Raw genomic sequence first — 20098 nt, 5'->3', positions numbered from 1 at the left:
GTGCATTTTTTTTTTTTTTTCTTTAATTTACTGATGTCGTAGCAACTCTGAAGCCAAAAATAACAGTCATCTAGGCAAACCATGTTCAAATGTACAAAAAGCCAGATTTAAAAAACAGATCAGCTATTACCATTTAAACATATGGTATACACAATTGGAATGGTTAAACAAATAATCCATAAGATTGGTTATTTTATTTTTGAATGGCACTAACACACAACCTGATACATTATTCTGCTATTAACTTGCCGAACAGGGTGATAAGAGTTTTGTACTTTACGATTGGGCCAGTTAAAATTGTATCCGGGCCAGTAAAGATACTACCTCAGTGGCCCAAGGGGCCAGTAGTAAAGAATCTAAATGTAGAGCCCTGGAGGGCAACATGCAATCCTGCCGAAACCCAGTCCTGCACAAGAGATGGAGGCAGTGTTACGCTGTGCAAAGCTGAGACTTGACAACTGGGTTGCACATTCATTTCAAAATATCTCCATTGATTTTTTTTTATTATTTTATAGAAAGAGAATGCTAGAGGAAGCATAACATATTGGAATTCAGGTAGCCTGATCTTATTGTTGCTTTAATCCTCTAATAGATGTATTTTTATTTTAACCATGTGCAACATGGTATTGCCCTAAGGCATTAAACATGTTTTAAATGCATTACAACAAATAAATTACTTTTTTTTTTCTTTTGCCTCTAAAAATAGGCATGCAGTGTAGGCTTAACCTTTATCCTGGTGCATCTCGATATAGCTTCATCATGCACAGCTGGTAATAACAGATATTGATGGGGTGTGTGGTATGCTGAAATGCATGTTTTACTTACTTAAAGGAATACTTAATGTATAAACCGTTTAATATCCTGTTTTACACAACAAGTATTGAGATATCTAGCATAAAAAAAACTTCTTCATATACAGTGGTCCTGAGTGAATAATTACACCTTGCATTCATTCAAATCCAAGGACAAAATAACCAGGCGAATCGCACTGTTCCAAATTAAAAGATGTTGCTAAGCAGGTGCAGAGCTTGATTTAATTAACTTGTTTAAAAGGGTTAAAAAACACTTTCTATTCTGTAATTATCCTTCTTATACAGTATAAACAGAATAATCAATTAACGTTCAGAAAGTGCTGTGGTTACTTCATTCACAAGGATAGCTGTACACAATCTATTATATTATATAATTATATTAGGAGCATATAGCAGTGTTGATGTTCCAGATGAAGTCCTTTAGGGAGCTGATTTTAGAAATGATTGTCCCTTCCGAAACTAACTTTGTAGGATTTTACTACGCTCCCACCTGCTACAGTCGCAGAGGTGGAAAAAATTATAGTTATGCATCTATAGTGGTTTAAAAAAAACAAACAAACACTTCTCTGATTTAAACCCTAGACACATAAAGCAGGTGAACTAAGAAAATAAAAAACTCAGTTATAATGATGGAAGGAACTGGCAGCAACAGTATGATGGAAAGCATTGTCAGTAAATATAATTGTAATTATTTATTGTACCGAGGGTAAAATAAATAGAAAATGTAATATCCAGCCATTCCACACTGGCAGTAAGTGGATCATATTTGGGGGACCGCAGCACTTGTGGGAGAGACTGTTCATTAAAATCATGAAGCACATTTTTAAAAGGAGAGTATTATCTAATCAGGGATACCAACATATTTAGTCAGCAAAGGGTCTAAGTGAGGAAAAATGGGCATTTCAATCCCCAACCCTAGTCTTGCTGTAAATCATTTGTTGTTTCCATAATATGTGCTGGTACTGTATATCTGTACGTCCTTAAATAGATAATGTTGTAATTATTAAAACCTTATATAGAAGTTATATTTACTAGAAAGCTGAATAAAAATAGTAGCAACTCTTCTTATTAAACTTCTCTTCTTATTAATAAGTTTTCTGCTTATTAAACACTAATATGCTGCTTGTTGATGTAGGTGATTCGACCCAAGACTATAGATTTCCTTTTACAGTCTTTTCAAATTAAAAATAGGAGACTTCACATAGGAGATAATGTCACAAATATCAGTAAGCCACATATGACTTAAGAGCCATCTGCTGTCTAGTTAAAAACAAAAACAACAAACAGGTTATCCAGTGACGCATCTGGGTTCAAAAGCTGCAACGCCAACATCCCCTCACCAGCCATCATCTAAGCAGACACATGGGTATTCACGCTACTGCCTTGTCTTTCTGCAATTATAAAACACATCATAATGAAGGAACTGTGGACTTAATTGGCTACTGAGACCCTGCCTGGTAATAGCATCTGCGTTTAATTTCATCACGCGAGTGATGTGGTAAGCTTTCCCCTCGGGCCAACAAACAAATTCCCAGGGTGCACAGGAGCCCAACTTCGGAAGGTAGAATGGCTCTCCATTCCACCCACTTGATGAAGCGGCTGCTTATCACATCTCGGCACAGAGGAGGAGACAGGCAATACAGGCACATGCAGAATTACATGGCTGCAGCACTGTCAGGCGATCACACAGTGAGAAATTATTATTTTTAAAACAGCATCGGGCCTGGTTTAAGAGCAGTGCCACATTCTGTATCAGCCTGGGGTTTGGAGAATACTGAAAGATCGATATCCATTATTTTTTTCTTTGGCACCTGTTAGGTGTTTCTATATTTGAGAGAAACTGAAAGCAGGCCCCAGGGGTTTTGTCACAACATCAGAACTGCAGGACTAATGACTGTGGCTCCTAGAGCTGACACAAAGGGGACAAAGGGTACTGATCCATCTTCCCTCTTACCCCAGACCTTTCACTTAAATCAGGATGCAATCATTACTTATGGCATTTGACAGCACCCAGCTGGACACAACGTATCGGACATTTATTCACTACACTTCTATAGCTCAAAAAGATCAGAGCTGTTGGGAGTTTTTCAAGGAAGGGAAAGAGGGGTTCTTTTTTGAAAATGTTTTTTTTTTAAATAATTTTCTTTATTGATTTTAAATACACACACGCAAAATAAAATAAAAACTATGCAAGGGCGAAGAAGACTAATGCCCTAGTGACTTACTGTTGCTAAAGCTGCTGTTTTCTAAATCTAGGATTTTTCTTTTAATGCAGACTTAGTCCACTGATGACTAAGACGATGCCTCCAGATTCATGTGATGATCTTGTTCTCCAGACTTTGTATCAACTCTGACTCAGGTCAAACCAATGCTAAAGGTAACATCATTTCTTGGGATTGCCAACGCCAGTCGTTCTCTTATCCACATGGCATTCATGTTATTCGGTTTTCAATTCTGTTATTTATTAGATTATTGAAAGTTATTTTTCAAAAAGTTTAGGCTCACCAAGATTCATAGCAACATAGCAAGGAGACCTGCATCACCAGTAAAAGCTTACCTGCTCACAATTGCATGGTTATGCACGACTTGAGTGAATTGTCTTTATTATTACAAATGTGTTTTCTTTTAAAAGTGGCTGGTTAAATATTTACACAAAATAAATAATATTGTTACCCAACATCTATATATAAAAAATGATTTAAAAAAAAATGTGAAAAACAGCAAAAAGAAATATCTAAATTCCAGAAATAAATCTACTACATTTTTTAAGTTGTTATCGACCCACTGCAACCTCTAACTCCTAGATAAGAGACCATGCGTCACACTCACTAGTTAATGAAGTCCACGGCTTGGTTCTTCAGCTGGTCTGCACTGTGAAGATCCGCCAGGATTAAAATCTCTGCGGCATTATCCACCGACAGGTTACTGCAGAGTGCGTCCTCACACATCACTTTCAAACGCTCCAGAGCGTACTGGAATGGGGGGCACAAGAAAGAGTGAGTCAGGCTTTGGGCTCCCCAAATCGGGAGCAAGAGCAGAAGAATGGAGCAGCTCAGTCACTGGTACAATGATTCGCCACAGCTCAGTTAAACAGAGGTGCAATCAGCTTATCCAATATCTAACAGGTAATAATGCAAGGTTATCATAACTCTGGTTCCCTGAAATAGAAATGTAACCATTACCAAATGGGTATTTACTTCCTAAAGGCATGAATCCTGCAAATTGTATATAAAAGCCGCTCTGTGACGTGCTGAGCCAGTCAGTCAGCGTCAATTCCTTTTCCAATCCCAGTTCCCTTTTATACAATTCCAATTTCTGTTCTGTTTTATAGCACAGTCTTTACTGAGGTTTATGCCATAGGCTTTATCAGGTTACCTGACAAGTTCATTAAGTTGTATACAGTATTTGTTTGTTCAATAAAGCCTTTGTTGTAAAATGATTGGATTAGGACTGAATTGATTAAAAGGGAATTGGGATTAGAAATGGAACTGGAATTGACCCCAACTCTGGAACCAGTCGTCTGGCCTGATTTACTGCAACAGCTGTTGCATTGTCAATATTTTTAACCTCCTTAGGCTTTGGCACCAGGAAGTACCTGGAGCAAAACCCGTCCTCCAACTGGTGGGGGTCATGCGAATAGCCCCTTTTTGCAGCAGAGCTGCTACCTCCTGAGACACCACATCAGCGTCTTGCAGGTCCGTGACTGATGTTGTAGTCATGCCCCGAAAGGGACAGGCACCATACTTGAACTGCAACAAATAGTCAGTCTGAATGGTAGTAAGCACCCAGGTGTCTGTGGTGCACCGATGCCAATAGTCCAGGTGGCTCCCTAATAAGGGGCCCTGGGCCTGTGGCTGCAAATTCCTCAGCCTGTGGCTTGTCCCAAACATCACCCCTGGCAGCAGGCGCAGCCGGTTGTGCCAGTCTTTGAGGCTCCTGGGGCTTAGGGCTGGTTTACGTACTGGAGGTGGTTGCTTCAGAAGCAAGCGAACCAGCTCCTTAGTGGATTACCGTGAACAGTGAGAGCGCTCCAGCATCTCGACAACCGCGGGACCGAATGTATGCCCTGGAGTGATCGAGGCGTCCAACAACGGTGGCCCACTTTATTAGCAGTATAAGCTCTGTCGACAGGGAGCACTTAACCGCAGGGGACGTGCTGTCGGACTCCACAGCCTCAGACAGGAACGCCAACTCCTGATCGCCCACCTCCTCAGAAGGCAGCAATGGACAGTATGTCCTCCGGTGTCCAATCTGCACTCGCAGCCCCAAAGGAATTAATGCAGCGAGAACAGTTCCTTGGTTTGGAAACTGCTCTGAGTCTGCCGATCACATGGAATGGTGGCTGCTCTTCCTCTTCCGCGAGGGAGGGGAAGGAGAGGCAAAGCTTGAGGAGGATGAGGAAGAGTGCTGGGATGGTTTCTTGCCTTGGCAGAGCCATTGGGTGAGGACGCAGCCACCTCTCTAAGAAAGGGTGATGGGGCAGAGCGCTGAGCAAGAGTAAGAAACGTAAAGCGCCCCTTAGAGCTGAGGGATAACTGTTATCAAGCTTGCGCTTGGAGAAAGGGGCACAAAACTTGCAGAAGCTGCGATTAGCCATTGCCTCCATGACGTGCTCTGACCCCAGGCAGGAAGAGCACCTGCCGTGCTTGTCCTCAACAGGCAGAATGTCTTGCATGTCTCACAGGGAAAGAACCCAGGCATGATGCAAGGAGCAAGCAATGCAGTGTACAGTACACAGTCGTACAGTTCCTGCCTCAATTTGCTTATAGACATTGACCAGGCAAGTCAAGACATGAGCGGGACCGGTGACCTTGGCACCGGTTGGTAGCAGGCTGGAACTGGGTCAGTACCGGATCAGTTCGGTACCGGTTTGGTGCATTTAACAGCAGGTCAGTACTGGTTCAGGACCGTCTCAGAACCTGGCCGGCACCAGGCCGGTCCGGTGGCTTTGGCACCAGGTAGGTACCAGGTCTGCACCTAGTCGTTATTGACTTTAGCACCGGTTTGGTACAGGTACGGTAATGGGTCAGTACCAGGATGGTTCAGGGACAGCACTAGGTCGGTGCTGGTAATGGTGTGGTAACCTCAGTAAGAGTCGGCAGCGGAGCGGGTCACCGCAGGTGGCAACGAACAAGGCTCTCCAATCAGGTCAGTCTTGAAAGGAAAAATGGCACTTTGATCTGTGACTGCAGTGCTTTTGTGTCACAGGCTCAAAGAGCAACTTTGATATACAATTTCCAGGATTCAGTTCTTTAGGGAGTAAATACCTGTTTAGTAATTGTTACATTTCGCACTTGAAAAGGAACCAACAATAACGCATTCAAAACACTTATTTATAAAAAATAAATACATTTTTTAAAAAGTCCTAAAACACAACTGAAAATACACATTAAGCAAATTAATATAATACAGCCATTGATGAATCAGTTATTCAAGAGTTTTTTTTCTTCTTCTTTTTATTCAGTAGGTTCTGCCATTTCTCATCATGAAACAGAAGTGCTTTAATCTGGAGACGTACAAGCAAAGCAAATGTTTTTAAGAAGCCAGCTATGCGAGTCTCCAAATAGGGCACTGGGGTGACCAATCAATTAATGAATGTTTAATTCAGGCTCCCTAAATAAAAGCAATCAATAATCAATTCATTGTGGTACATCTAGTAGGTGTGGTTTATCACTGCTAATGCTGCAGTACTGCTACTTCAGAAAGACACGCAGAGCACCCCGTTTCCCTGCTCACCTTGTCCGCAGCCGCCAGCAGGTCGTCCGCCATCTTGTCAAGGTTGGGGGCCTTCCCCGTGTAGATAAAACACATCATCTCTTTAAAAACCTCGGGCTCCACGTCGTTTATTTCAACACGGTTCTGGAAAGAGGAAAAAGACACTGAAACATTGCAATTTGAATAGGTCGGGTAATCTCTTTAAATTAACTCGATCAAAAGCAGCTCTCAGGACACACCTAGCGAGTGCCAAGGGAAGGAAATGATAGTGATCTTTTCACATACCCGGTTTCATTTTCAAATTGGTAGGATATCAGATTGTGGTTTATTATCACTTACGCACAGTGGGGGTTTTGGTGTAATTGTATAATGCTGGTGAAATGCTAAATAGATGTGGACATTCGTGTTGCTTGGGTAAGCTAAATGTGTGCAATGACCTGTTTTGTTCTAGCGAATTAAAATTACAGTGTATGTAGGGCCCACTGGTAATAGTAGAAAACAGAGCTCATTAGACATTGTACTGGCTGTCATACTGAAATAATTGGTTCATTTGCACTATAACTAAAGCATGACCAGTTTACAAATGTACCGAGATCTTTGCAAACATTTTGATTGGTTTTGAGCAGATCAGGAAAGTTATAAAAATGTCAGAGACGCATGCAAATAAATGTATTTCAAACCGCACCAAACATGGAAAAGAACTGTCAGTGAAAGCGTTCAATAGCAGAGTCTACAGTTCAAGAACACAGACAAAAAAATATTCTACACAACCGAGACCCTGAAGGAAGATAAATAATTAAGTGCTGGTTATTTGGAGGGAAAACTCTGGCATTTTATAGCCTTTGAAATAAAAGAAAGCTATGTATATTGAGACACTGAGCCTGCTGTCCTGGTTGACTGGCACAACAGACCTTGGCTTTATATATAAAATAATTGTAAAAGATTAAACACAAAGGTCTGTTGTGAGAAGCCTCTTTTAATTTGACTAGGCTCCCCTGAAGCAGTAGCAGTACAGGCACGTATTAACATACAAAGTACAGAACAGAATAATGCCTCACTAGCCAGTAACTCAACAAACCAGAGACATGCTCACCTTTTTACTCTCCTCCATTTCATGTTCAAACATTGCACTGAAGACCGGTGAACGAGCTGGAAAACAAGGGTATAAACTTAGAATTCATGTGACAAAATTGCCCTGTACAGACTTTGCACCTGCTTAAGTTTTCAAATTACATTCAAGATCATATTTGTCCCATACTTTTCTGGCATTGATTGGATGTCAGACCCTCTGTGTGAGAGGCGCTCAGGGCGGAATGGCAGGGGGTGTACAGGTCTCACGATGCCTGCTGGCAGTACCATTGTCCTTCACCTTTTATGAGCACTCAAGTCACCAAAGTGGAAGTGGACGTAACTTTAAATGCCTTTTTATGTGTTTCAATTATTCAGAGTGCTTATGTGCTCTGAATCCATCTGGAATTATTTGAACCTGCAGAATCTTGGTAATCGCATGATGCGTTGACCTGATGCTGGCTCCAATGTCTAAATCTTGCAAAGAGGCTCATCTTTCTGATATCCTGTACAATGTTAATGCTGCACAGTGCAAAAACCGTATCAGCAAAATAAAAGACCCGGTGAGACAGTCAAAACCGCAGCAAATGGAAAACACCCTCTTGAACCCAATACAGGATTGCAATACACTGTGAAATGTGAGGGGATGGTAATGGACGAGTTTAAGAAGTGAGCGTGTTGAATGCTGCAGCCAGGGTAAATCACTGTTCCTGCAGTAAAGCTGTGTGCCCGATTCACACCATGGGTACCGGCTGCTTCAGATCCCTGCTAATAGATGCTGGAACTGTCAGCCTGTGCAGAATGTTCTTTGTTGTTTTTTTTCACCCCTGATTCAATTCAATTTCTTTATATAAAATTAAATCAGGACCCTGGAGCATTTTATAATCCCAGTATACGAGTTATAAAACAACGTTCAGATTGTTTTTAGGTGGTTCTGCTATTAAACTGTATTCTACATTTTTTACAATTTTACTTTTTTTATTATGGGTTTCTTTGTATTTTTTATTTTATTTTTTTTTACACAGTGCCTACCCAATTTGGTGATAACATCAACTCTGTGTTTACCAAGACAAACCTGGTTTTGTTACTTTTTTCTTTTTTCAATGATGCTAGGAATCAAAAGGCCAATGCTCCACTTGGATATTAGATGCATGCACTCCAGGTTTCACTAGGATGCCTTTGCTTGTGAGCGCCACAGTTTATCTATTAGAGGTCAGGTGTGACTAACCAAGCTCAAAGTACAAATCTGTAATGGTTCAATCTGCAGTAAAATATGAGGCTTTTTTAACATTGCATCCTTGGATCATTTCTCTCATACACTGGAGCCAAGCATACCTAAAAAAAAAAAAAAAAACCTGACTATTCGTGTATTTGCTAAACTAGTAGGAGAAATCCAAAAAAAAACAGGACTACCTGAACATTTCCTCCTCCAAGATGAAAAGCATGTTTTCAAAGTGATGTCTCCAGTTTTTTTTTTTTTTTTCTTGAGCGCAGAACATTCCACAGTAATGTTACAAAATGATTAGTGCTTCAGGGACTTTAAATGATATTACTGGTTCTAGATTTAAGATATTAGAAGGTGGTCTCCTTTCAAAAAACAGAAGTTTAAATGAAAGGACAGGAGTAATCTCTTCGTGCCCAACTATTACACAGTAATCTGGCAGAAAGCAACCACATACATGGTGCTTATGAAGTGCCTTATGGCTCACAGTTTGCCTCAGTTAAAGAAACGCATAGTTAACTGGCAGGGCCATTCTGCCTCAGGGAAATTCAACAACATCCTTAAGTATTTAGTGCAAACCTATCAGTAAATCTTTCAGTTTTGCCTAGATTTACACAGAATTCCTGAAAGTTAAGGTGAACAATCAGAACACATCCCAGACGTGTTGGACCTGCACAGGAACATGTCTGCATGAACTATTAAAATGTTTACAGTTTAACTGGGATTGTCATGCTCCTGGAAGCCCAGTCTAGTCCTCACACCCTCACCTGCAAGTATGGCTTTGTGTGCCTGGAACTCTTGTCCTGCCACGCACAGGGAGCAGTCCGTGAAGCGAGAGTTCTCCCACAACCCCCCGAGCTCGTCCGCCAGCCGGCACTCTGGTACCTTCACCATGTTCATGGTGTTCTGTCCCGAGATGTTGACCGAGTCCTGCACCACGCTAACCTGCAACACATAGAAAGGAGACAGCACCAGCATGAATGCTGTGACTACACACAGGATCTCAAACATGGAGGGGAACAGCAAGTTAAAGAGCAAGTAGCTTTAAATGACATTCTGCACTGCTACGATGTTTGAAATCGGTCCGAGGGCTATTATTGCTATTACTCAAATTATGCAGCTTCATAAAAGTCAGAGCTGACAACTTTTAATTTACTTACCTGTATGAGTTTACTTTGGCTGATCTGCAGTACACAGCAGTATACGAGATGGCACTGGTTGTTACTTCTATAAAGAGATCTAGCTCATGTTATATTTAAACTTTTCTGCAGTCATCATAGTTGTACAGGTGATTATTTAATTCTTAATGAAGCTATTTTAGTGAATTTGAAATGTGTTATTGTTATTAGTTAAACCCTTTACTCTGACCATCACAGGTCACAGTGTTTAGGAGAGCTGTTCCCAATACCCACAGATTGAAAGTTTGATAGACAGCGGTCTGAGTGATAGGCTTGTCTTCACATCAACATGGTCACACTGCAGCCATCTGCCTACCTCTCTGCACCAATTCTCTACAATATGAATTAATGAAATCGATTAACATCCCTCCAGTCACCTCTCAGTACCCTCTGAAGTCTATATCACGTCTTGTTAAAGCTGTGATCAGTGCAACCGGCATCCCTACCCAATAGAGACCACCCAAGTGACCTGCATTTCACTAAAACTTACATAAAAGTTCACAGTTTGGGTCATATATAAAATAAAATAAAAATAAGTTTGTCATTATCAACATACGATTGGATGTACTCCAGATTCAAGTTGCAAACTATATCATTTTAAATTGTTGTTTTCTTTTTCCATCATTCATTCAAAATGTCATTTTAATAATTTAGGTCAGATTAATCAGTGTCCAGACCACCACCACCCCCCCACCCCCCCTACCAAAGTGTAACTCAAGTGATTTTTTACTGGACTAAGACAGATGCTGTATTTACTAAAAGGCAGATTTTGCAGGAGAAGAAAAAGCTTGCATCCAAAAAGTCAGACGCAGAAACAAACACTGCCAGAGCCGAGGCTAAAAACTCCTGACTTGCATCTGTACTTGTAAACGTTCTGTCCGTCTTTTTGTATTTCTGTGTGAATGTAATTGACTTAAATTAAGGGTAATCTGAGTAGCAGCTGTTTAACTGCTGCACAATCTCCCTCTAGACTCGCTAGAATACGAGATGAGCTGCTTTCAAAAAGGCTTGTCCTGATTGAAGTTTTTGAATTAAAAGCATAATAAATACAAGCAAGTTTGCAGCAGAATGCACGCCTGTGCAAACATGTACAGAACAAGATACGCATGGCTTGTGAATAAGCAGGGTCAGCATTTGCTGTTCCATCTGTAAATTTGCACGCATTTGTCAGTAAATAAATCTAGCCAGTTCATTACTTGTAACAGCAAGCTGTTTTTAACAATGAAGAGCTGGGTGACCTTCTCAAAATGTCACCTGATGCCCACAATGAGGAGGAAGGGACGGCTCTCTCCATGTTGGTATGACTTTTTGTCAAATGTGATGCCCATGTGTACATGAACATAATATAACGCACATAATTAGGTTATTTATTTATTTTTTTTGGTGAGCCTAATTAGGCAAAAGCATGCATCTTATATACAGGCCACTTACAATTCACAGAAAAACCGGGACCAGGTAAAACAGGTTTAAAAGGCATTGAATCACAAAAGCACACTCAGTACTGTATCACCAGCCAAGCCCCACCCCTTGTTCGCTATATTTTTCACATACCTCTTTATAGACGTTCATACTGATAAATCCTCTCCTGACCACTCGTTTTATCACCAAACTCCTCCATAATGCAGTCCAAGTCATTATTTTATTACTATAAAATATCTCAAAAAGCTCTGCAAATGTCGGTGATATTCTGAGTGCTGGGTGCATAATCAGCTATCTTCTTTGTTATGTCTGTGTAACCTCTGTAATGGATGGGGCTATGAGATACACCCTTTTTTTTGGTCTCACTCTGCCATTGAAAGGTTTTCTCGGCTTTTCCAGAGAAAAAAAACGACTAGAGACCTGCGATTTACGTCTTTTTTACCCTGTCTCACATCGGACTGGAAAGGAAAAATTGTAATGTCGGACCTGGTCCGACATAGGACAGCAAAGGGTTAAGTGACAATGTTCCTTTAAAGAAGGAGCGAACGTTGTAGCGCTGATGATGTACAGGTTGCCATATATACTAGAAGGATGCAGTCTCCCAGTTACCAGTGCAGTCCAGTAGCTGGTGTGCTTACAGTTACCCTGGAGCACTGGCATGTAACACCTGACATTACCCTAAATCAGTGGTGCTCGAGATCCATTCCAGTCTGCGTTTGTGATAGAAATCAGGTCCTAAACGAGTTAACCCTCATCAGGTTCATTAATTTAGGGCATGCCTAGACTATAGACCTGGACTGGAATGGATTTTAAGGGTCATAGTTTTGCACCTATCATTCAGGGCAGTGGTTCTTAAACAAAATATTTTAGTAGACTCAAAGATCGGCCAGCAACATATACTGGTAGCCACTACTAATGTTTACTACAAATACTAAGTATATGGTATGAAAATAAATAAAACAGATATAGGCACTTCAATATTTTTTTCATTTATTTCTGTAATAAAGTGTTTCTCATTTAAAAAAATAGAACAGCACCACTCTATTGGATCTTCATTCCCAGGTCCTCCTAATGACATTAGGTCAAACAATCTTATAAATTGATATACATTACTACAATACCTAAGCTAAAGTACTCTACAAACATATGAACGTTAAATAAATATGAAATCGAGTTCCACTTTCCTGGTTCAATTACATGCAAAACTCCATTAACACTAGAAGCACCAAGCCGGTCGATTTGACCATTTTGGGTTTTAAAATTTAAATTACTCTGCGTTCCAGAATGTAATGAGCATGCCCCTTCATGACTTTTCCTAAATACACGTATTAGATATAGTGATGCCGTTTGAGACACATATGCGCAAGAAATTGATAATTATAAAGCACATTTACCTACAAGTGCCAAAACCAGGCATTTTAACCGGTTAATATTTTAGTATGTGTGCAAAGTAAACATTTTTTATGTACTTAACATGTATTTAGTGTGTTTTCTTTTAATACACGCTTCTAGTCAAAAGTACATATTTATCAATTATATCTTATATATATATATATATATATATATATATATAATATATATATATATATATATATATATATATATATATATATATATATATATACACATACACACACACACACACACACAATGATCATTTTGACTGAAAACCTGGGGCAAAACCACCACCCCCCAATATTTATTTTATTTTATTTTTTTTTACAATTAAGAAGCTCTAAGAAACCATGCAAACCTTGCTGTTGTGAAGTTACGATTTCAGTAATTGCAAACCTACAAAACTGGACAGATGTTTCAGCATAAAATGTACAGTATACTTACTGAGCATGCATTAATACATGTAAGTCTCTGCACAGAGCTTCACCTAGAATTCCCACATGTAGTTTATTAAACGAAAGTGATAAAGAAAAGCAAGCACTGTTCTTTAGAAGGTAATTATTCCCCAAGTAAGACATTTCAAAACACTTGCCATGTCAAAAGCACTATTTTACTATATATAAAAAAGACTTCACTCTGAAGCTAATGCAAAGACATTTTTTGCTGAATAACCCAATTTTAGCAGTATCAACTTAGTTGCAGGAAGGACCAGTCAAGAGGGGTTTCTTGTTTTCCAACATTAAAATGGTCTTATTGTTCTAAGAAATGGTGTCTTTGCCTTTGTGTTTGCTTCTAAATATGTAAAACAACAACGTAACTGCTGCTAGTGCAACAAGTCATTTCTTGCTAGTTTTAAAATATTTATGTGTTTTACTTTAATATTCAGGCAAGTTTTACACTTGCTTCGGATCGGGTATATTATTTATATCTTTAACCAGGGCTGACAGTACTCAGAATGGCAGGGACAGTATAAGCAAACAGTTTAATTAACTTACGATTCAGTTGTGTCCCTTTAAAAGATATTTTGTAATTATTTATACACAAATAAGCTTACTTGGGCTTGAAAAATTCCTACTTGGTGTTTGCTTCAATAAGCTGTACACAACAAGCTTCAATGTGAAAGCTGAAAATTAAATTAATAAAGAACGACAAGTTTTTAATGAAAAAAACAAACATTTCTAAAGTAAAAACAGGATTCTGTTATTTTGCAGTACCACGGCTTCAGAGTATTACCAGCACTTATAGCAGTAAACGCTGTTGTTAATCCTTTCATGGACCCGCAACAACACGAACCTACTAACGTCATTGTTTAAAAAAACAAAAACAAAAAAAAACACACACACACAACTGTCTGAATAGAATTTAATTAACAGAGAATAAAACAAACTAAACTAACAATTACCTGCAATTTAATAAAGAGAATAAACTAAACTAACAATTACCTGCAATTTAATTAATACAGAATAAACTAAACTAACAATTACCTGCAATTTAATAAATAGAGAATAAACAAAACTAACAATTATCATTAATTATATTTATTGCAGTTTCCAAACTGCCCAGCACCTTCTGTTCCTATCACACTGCTGCTAACGTTAGCTGTTGTAAATAGTGCAGAGCGGACTACGGTGGGTCAAACCAATGTTCGTGTAGGGGCAGTTTTTTTTTTTTTTTACATTTTATAGGCAAAACTATAACAAAACATAGAACGGTGTGTTTACACGGAGCAAAATATAGAGTGGCAAAATATATCACTTGCCTCCTCTGTGCTCTATGGGTTAGGTGTCTATGGTCTCAATCAAGTTACAGTTCAACAAGAGAAAAATGTACTAAAAAGGTCACAAATCATTAAGTACGTGTGAAAACATTACAGTTTTCCACCACCCCCCAGATGTTTTTGGCATTTCCACACGAATCATACGAATGGACCTGGGAGAAGCCATTTTGACAGAATTTCATCTACAGACAGAGCACTTTCACCCATGTATGTATAGACACACACACACACACACATATCGACAGACCAATGGATTGGACCTGAGATATAACTGATGAGGTTAAAAAAAGCCATGAAGAAAAAGACAGTAAAATGCAGACAGTAAAATGCAGAAAACATAGACCAATTAGTTTAATGAGTCATGTCACAAAACCAAGAGAAGAATAAATCATGGACAGGGTAAGAGGTAAAATAAGAGAAGAAGTTTCAGAAGAAGGAAAGAGGGCAAGAAATGCCACTTTCATTACAAGAATGCTGTCAGAAAGAGCTACAGAAGCTCAAAAAGATTTATTTCTATGTTTCATAGGACTATGAAAAAGCTTTTGAAAAAGTATGACATACAGATAAGATAAACATGCAAAAGGAGCTTGACAATGATGGCAAAGACCTAAGACTAATAACAAATCTATACTGGAACCAGCAAGCAGCAACAAACATAGAAAACAACCTGGACCAGAATACAGAGAGGGGCAAGATCTGTTTGCATACTATGGAGAAAAGATTTTACGCAGTATAATAGAGGTGGAGGGGATAACAACAGATGGAAGAAACATAAATAATATTAGATATGCAGATGGTACAGTACTAGCTGCAGATTCAGAAGACAAACTACAAAAACGTGTACAAAAGGTGCATGAAGCAAGCGAAGCTCAGGGACTAAAACTAAATATAAAAAAAAAAAAAACGGAAACATTGGTAGTATCCAAAAAACAAAACCCACCACAGTGCAACATCCAGGTACATAACAACAGTATAAAACAAGTAAATAAACGTGTATATCTAGAACAATAACAGCAGACAGAACAGGCTCAACAGAAATCCAGGAAAGGATGATAGCAAAGAAATATTGCACAAGAATGCATAGCCTGTTAACAAATGATCACATACATTTTCAAATATGATTAAGAACACTGAAAACCTATGTGTGGACAGCTCTGCTATATGGATGTGAAACCTGGAACATAAGCAAGGAGATGCACAGTAAAACAGAAGCAGCAGAGATGTGGTTCTTAAGCAGGATGCTAAGAATTATCTGGACAGCATGGAAAAGTAACAAAAAAGAAGTATTTAACACAGCAACACCACCAGGACCACCTTGACACAAAAAAGAACAAGACAGCTTACATTTCTAGGACATCTTTTAAGGAGGAATGGGTTGGAAAACCTGAGCCTAACCGGTAAAATTTAAGGGAAGAGAGCGAGAGGGAGAGAGAGGCAAAGATATCTGGACCGAATACCGGTGGACCTAGGAGAGAGATGGAAAGCATGTGAACTTCTCCAGCTGGCAGCAGACGGCAAGGTCAAGGACACGGCACCCTGATGATGATGATTGATATATGTGTGTCATTTTTTTGTTTTAACAGTACTGTTAAAAAAAAAACAACTCTGAAAGGAATATGCTTACCTTTTAATTTTAACACGTATACCTTGTCCAATGGTTGTAAATTGAGTATTACAAGTACATTAAAACATTAGAAGGATCGTTCTCCATCAACAGGAGACTGCAAGAGCTGCAAATCGGGGTTCATGCTTCTGTAAACCTTCCTCTAATTAGGTTTTGCATTATTGCATGTATGCAGAGGTATATTTCCTGAATAAAAGGCTTAGGTTAATTTGAAGGGTTTTTTTTTTTTCTGTTATTAAAGGCACTCCCCTTCGCTTTCATGAAACTGTTTGGGATATAGCTCTGCTAGTTGCTTAGAACTTCGCCAATGTTTTTATAGTTCTATGTAAGTATTCACCTTTATTTGATGTTTGCTAATCGCTTCAACTTTGCACTCAAACCAATTCAAAAGACGGAATTGCTTTCCTATTTTCACGCCGAATGGAAAAACTATTGCAAGGATTCACAGGTTCCCTAACCATTGTGTTTACCTTGCAAGTTGGGCCAGTGTTTGGAAGCATTTTTAAGTGACATACCTGCATCTGTATCTCCCGATTCTGACTTGCTTACCAAATTTGAAGCTGCACCTTGTTCCTGTTCTTATATATGTACGTTAATCCCACACATCAGGCAGAGCGTTTTTTTTTTTTTTTTCACCATTATAGAATTGTCTGCAAATTCTTGTTAGGTGCTAAATCAGTGCAAGGCAAAACATTTTGGGATATGTATTTTTCACCTCTAATCAACTATATAATTTATAGCGGACATATGTTTTCAAATTCATATGGAGCAATGCACGTTTGAATATTCAGATATTTTTCCCAGCGCTAGACAACATAGCATGATACGTCGCACTGTCTCTGGTTGATTAACCAATGAGCACCGACACAAACTGAAATGGGAGACTTGTGACAAATGCCAAAGTCAAATCTGAACAGAAAAAAACCTAATCAACATGCAGGGATTATAGTGACGTTAATGCTGACCAACTGCAGCTAACAGCAACAGAAGCAGTATGAGGAATGAGAATGCAAGCAGCATGAACTGTGCTGAATGAAAGCTGGATAGCGGCACAGATTAGGAGATACAATATTAAGAGAGGAGTTGCTGGGGGGCTGTTGTGGCCACGCAAAATCCTGCTGGTGGCCACATTTGTGAAACGCTGATCTAAGGTAATGTCGGGTATTATATTATTGATGTATGCTAACTTCTTGATCTAGGAGTGCAGCACTATCTAAACAGAAGAAGCTAAAGGAAGCGTGACATAATCAAAGACTCAAGGTGCAACTATGTGGTTTATTGCTAATTTTGGACTTGTTGCAACTGCTTTATTCCTCTGTGAAAACTTGCTTTTAAGTAAAGTACCCTGCTGATCTGGCTTTTTAGTCTGTATTACCATCTGATGGCTAATTGACAGCTAGCCACAAAAGTCTAGCTTTTAAAAGCTCAGAAATCAGCCCCAAAACACAAACTCTCAACTCCAGCAGCATAAATACAGCCTCGGAAGTGCAGACCTGGAGCAGTGGCTGGGCCATCAGTCTTCTTTTCTGACAGGAATTAATCACTCACTCATTAGCAGCTGTGATAAGCACTCTATCAGCAATGACATAAAGAGGGCTGGAACCAGTGGGCTGGGATCTCTGCTGAGAATTATTAGCAACACTGACAAGAGTGGGGATAAAAAAAAAGACTGTCGTGGCAGGTAAAGCGTTGGACTAAAGGAAAAAGACTACCGGGCAGGTAAAGAACTGGACTAAAGGTCTGCTGAAGCAGGTTGCTGATTGATTTTTTTTTTTGCAGTGGATGCATTGGGCATTCAGCTCCACACACAGTTCAAACCCCTGCCACTACCACCACCACCAGGAACACAATTAAAAACACATCACTGACAGGGTGATAGCTAGGATTCTTAGGCCACGTGGAGAATGCTGAGTCCATATTCTCCAAAGGGAGCGCTGAGCAAAAGAACACATCTTTAACTAATATTATATACAGTTTTGTGTGTGTTTTTTTACATTTATTCCAAAGTGGTTTCGCCAGTAATAGACCCTGGAGATCTACTGCTGTCTCAGTGCAATGCCATGCTAGTTCCATGTTATCCATGACTGAAACCACACTCACAGGAATTCCTGATTCACCAATACGGTGCTTCTACCTACGGTGTTCTTCATTTCTCCCTTTTCTGTTGGTGGATTTCATTCTGCTTAGTTGTATTGATTTTACAATTAACAAGTAATAGTAACTAACACAAAATAGTAAAATTTCACATTTCAGTGCACCACAAATTTTAGATTTTTTTTGTTTTTTAAAAAATCATCCCCCGGAGCCTAACGTAAGGGAAAGTTGTCTCCAATGACATGTTTTGTTAAGTAAATTTGATGTGGAAAACATCTGTAATATGGCCAAAGGTTCATTTTTACTAGACAACACCTGTATAATTGTATTGCAAGAATCACAGAATGGAGCTTTACACTATTTGCAAAGACACTGCCTCAAAGATCATTGATGTGGCCTATAGGGTTAAATACAGGCAACAGTACGTTATTTCGAGAACTACACAAAGAAATAGAAAAATCAATCCTTATGACAAATGAAAGAAATGACACAAACTGAATTTAAAGTCTCATTGGGGCTTTGTAAGATGAATTATCAATGTACAACATATGTGTTTGCAATTGCAAATAAAACCTCTAAAACGGATGCTTGCCTTTGCTTGTTCTAACTGTCCGCATGCTGTTAGTGTTGCAGGACTCCGACATGTTGGGCAGCTGGGCTTCCACGCTGCAGGCAGAATGATGTTGCCATGTGACTGAAACCTGGAAAGCTTCAGTGAAAAGCCAGCATCAGGATTTTTCTTTCATTCCTAAAACCTGTGTGGTTGAACTGTGATCAAAACCCCTCGCTTCATCCAACTTAGGACACTTCACATGAAATCAGCCAGTGTCAAGCCCTGCATCTGGGTCTTTTAAATGATAGTGCTGCAAATAGGTGGAGATCGAATGCTTTCCAATGGGCCATTTCAGTCTTTGGGCCGTGGCGCCGTTTTCACATCAAGCTCTGAAACGGAGATCAATCTGACTCGTTTCATCTAGTTAATCACCCTTCACTCCAATTCGGTTGGTGGTCAGTCAAGGTTTGGGTAAGGGATTGTATTATGCACATGTTCAGAAGGTGAACTCAGTGTCATTTTCCAGTAGGATTCTTGGAAGGAGAAGCACAAGCTCTTGTACATGGCTCACTAGGGCTGCACAGATGAGATGAAAAGGCAAGGGCAAAAAAGATAGAGACAATGTGCCTTGTCAATCAGGGGAGCAGAATTTAGGTAATAAAAACACAATTTGAAAGTGAATTCCCCTTTAAGATAACTGATATTCGCATCTGTACCAAGTTTTTCTTTAAAGCATCCAGTTTCATATGGAGACCTGCAGCTCAAAACCGGACGATCTCACCCTGAAAACATCGATGAAACTCCAGTTGCTGCATTTGCTAAATGAATGCCAATTAAACTGTAACTTCTAACACTTCTAACATGGTTTCATTTGCAACAGTGGCGTGCAAATCGGTGGTACTATGCTGAATTGATTTTCAAATGTCACTGATGAAACACATGTCATTGTGTCCTTTGCTGAATTTAGTTTAGTGCATCTGCCATGGCTCTAAATACGCAAATCCCAAAATAAACAAACTCTCCGCCAAGCCAACAGAAAGGCATATTTCATGTGGCCTTACTTAAAAAAAAAAAAAAAAAAAAAAAAAAAAAAACGTTCAACTGTGAGTTCCTTAATTTCAGTAACTACTGCAATGTAATCAGCAAAATACTTTAACAAAAGTAATAAACAGCAACTTCCACAAAATAAAGAGAACAAAGTCATGAAATCAAGAGAACAATAGGACCCAGGCATTCTGGTA

At 39.3% G+C, this 20098-nt stretch overlaps 1 protein-coding gene across 2 annotated transcripts in view; it reads right to left on the bottom strand.

The window, feature by feature from the left end:
• Nucleotides 1-20098, bottom strand: part of LOC121301838 (speckle-type POZ protein-like) — an 87971-nt gene that overhangs the window by 1637 nt on the left and 66236 nt on the right. For both annotated transcript variants that reach the window (XM_041231471.1, XM_041231469.1), the window contains exons 7-10: nt 9585-9762; nt 7621-7676; nt 6549-6671; nt 3642-3784 (exon numbers count right to left, since the gene is read on the bottom strand). In XM_041231471.1, coding sequence (XP_041087405.1) covers nt 3642-3784; nt 6549-6671; nt 7621-7676; nt 9585-9762 — 500 coding nt within the window. The remainder of the gene's footprint in view (nt 1-3641; nt 3785-6548; nt 6672-7620; nt 7677-9584; nt 9763-20098) is intronic.

Source organism: Polyodon spathula, chromosome 28 (genome assembly GCF_017654505.1).
Source record: "Polyodon spathula isolate WHYD16114869_AA chromosome 28, ASM1765450v1, whole genome shotgun sequence".
NCBI lineage: Eukaryota > Metazoa > Chordata > Actinopteri > Acipenseriformes > Polyodontidae > Polyodon > Polyodon spathula.
Note: the sequence above shows the minus strand (reverse complement) of the source record. Positions and strands in the feature narration are given on the sequence as shown.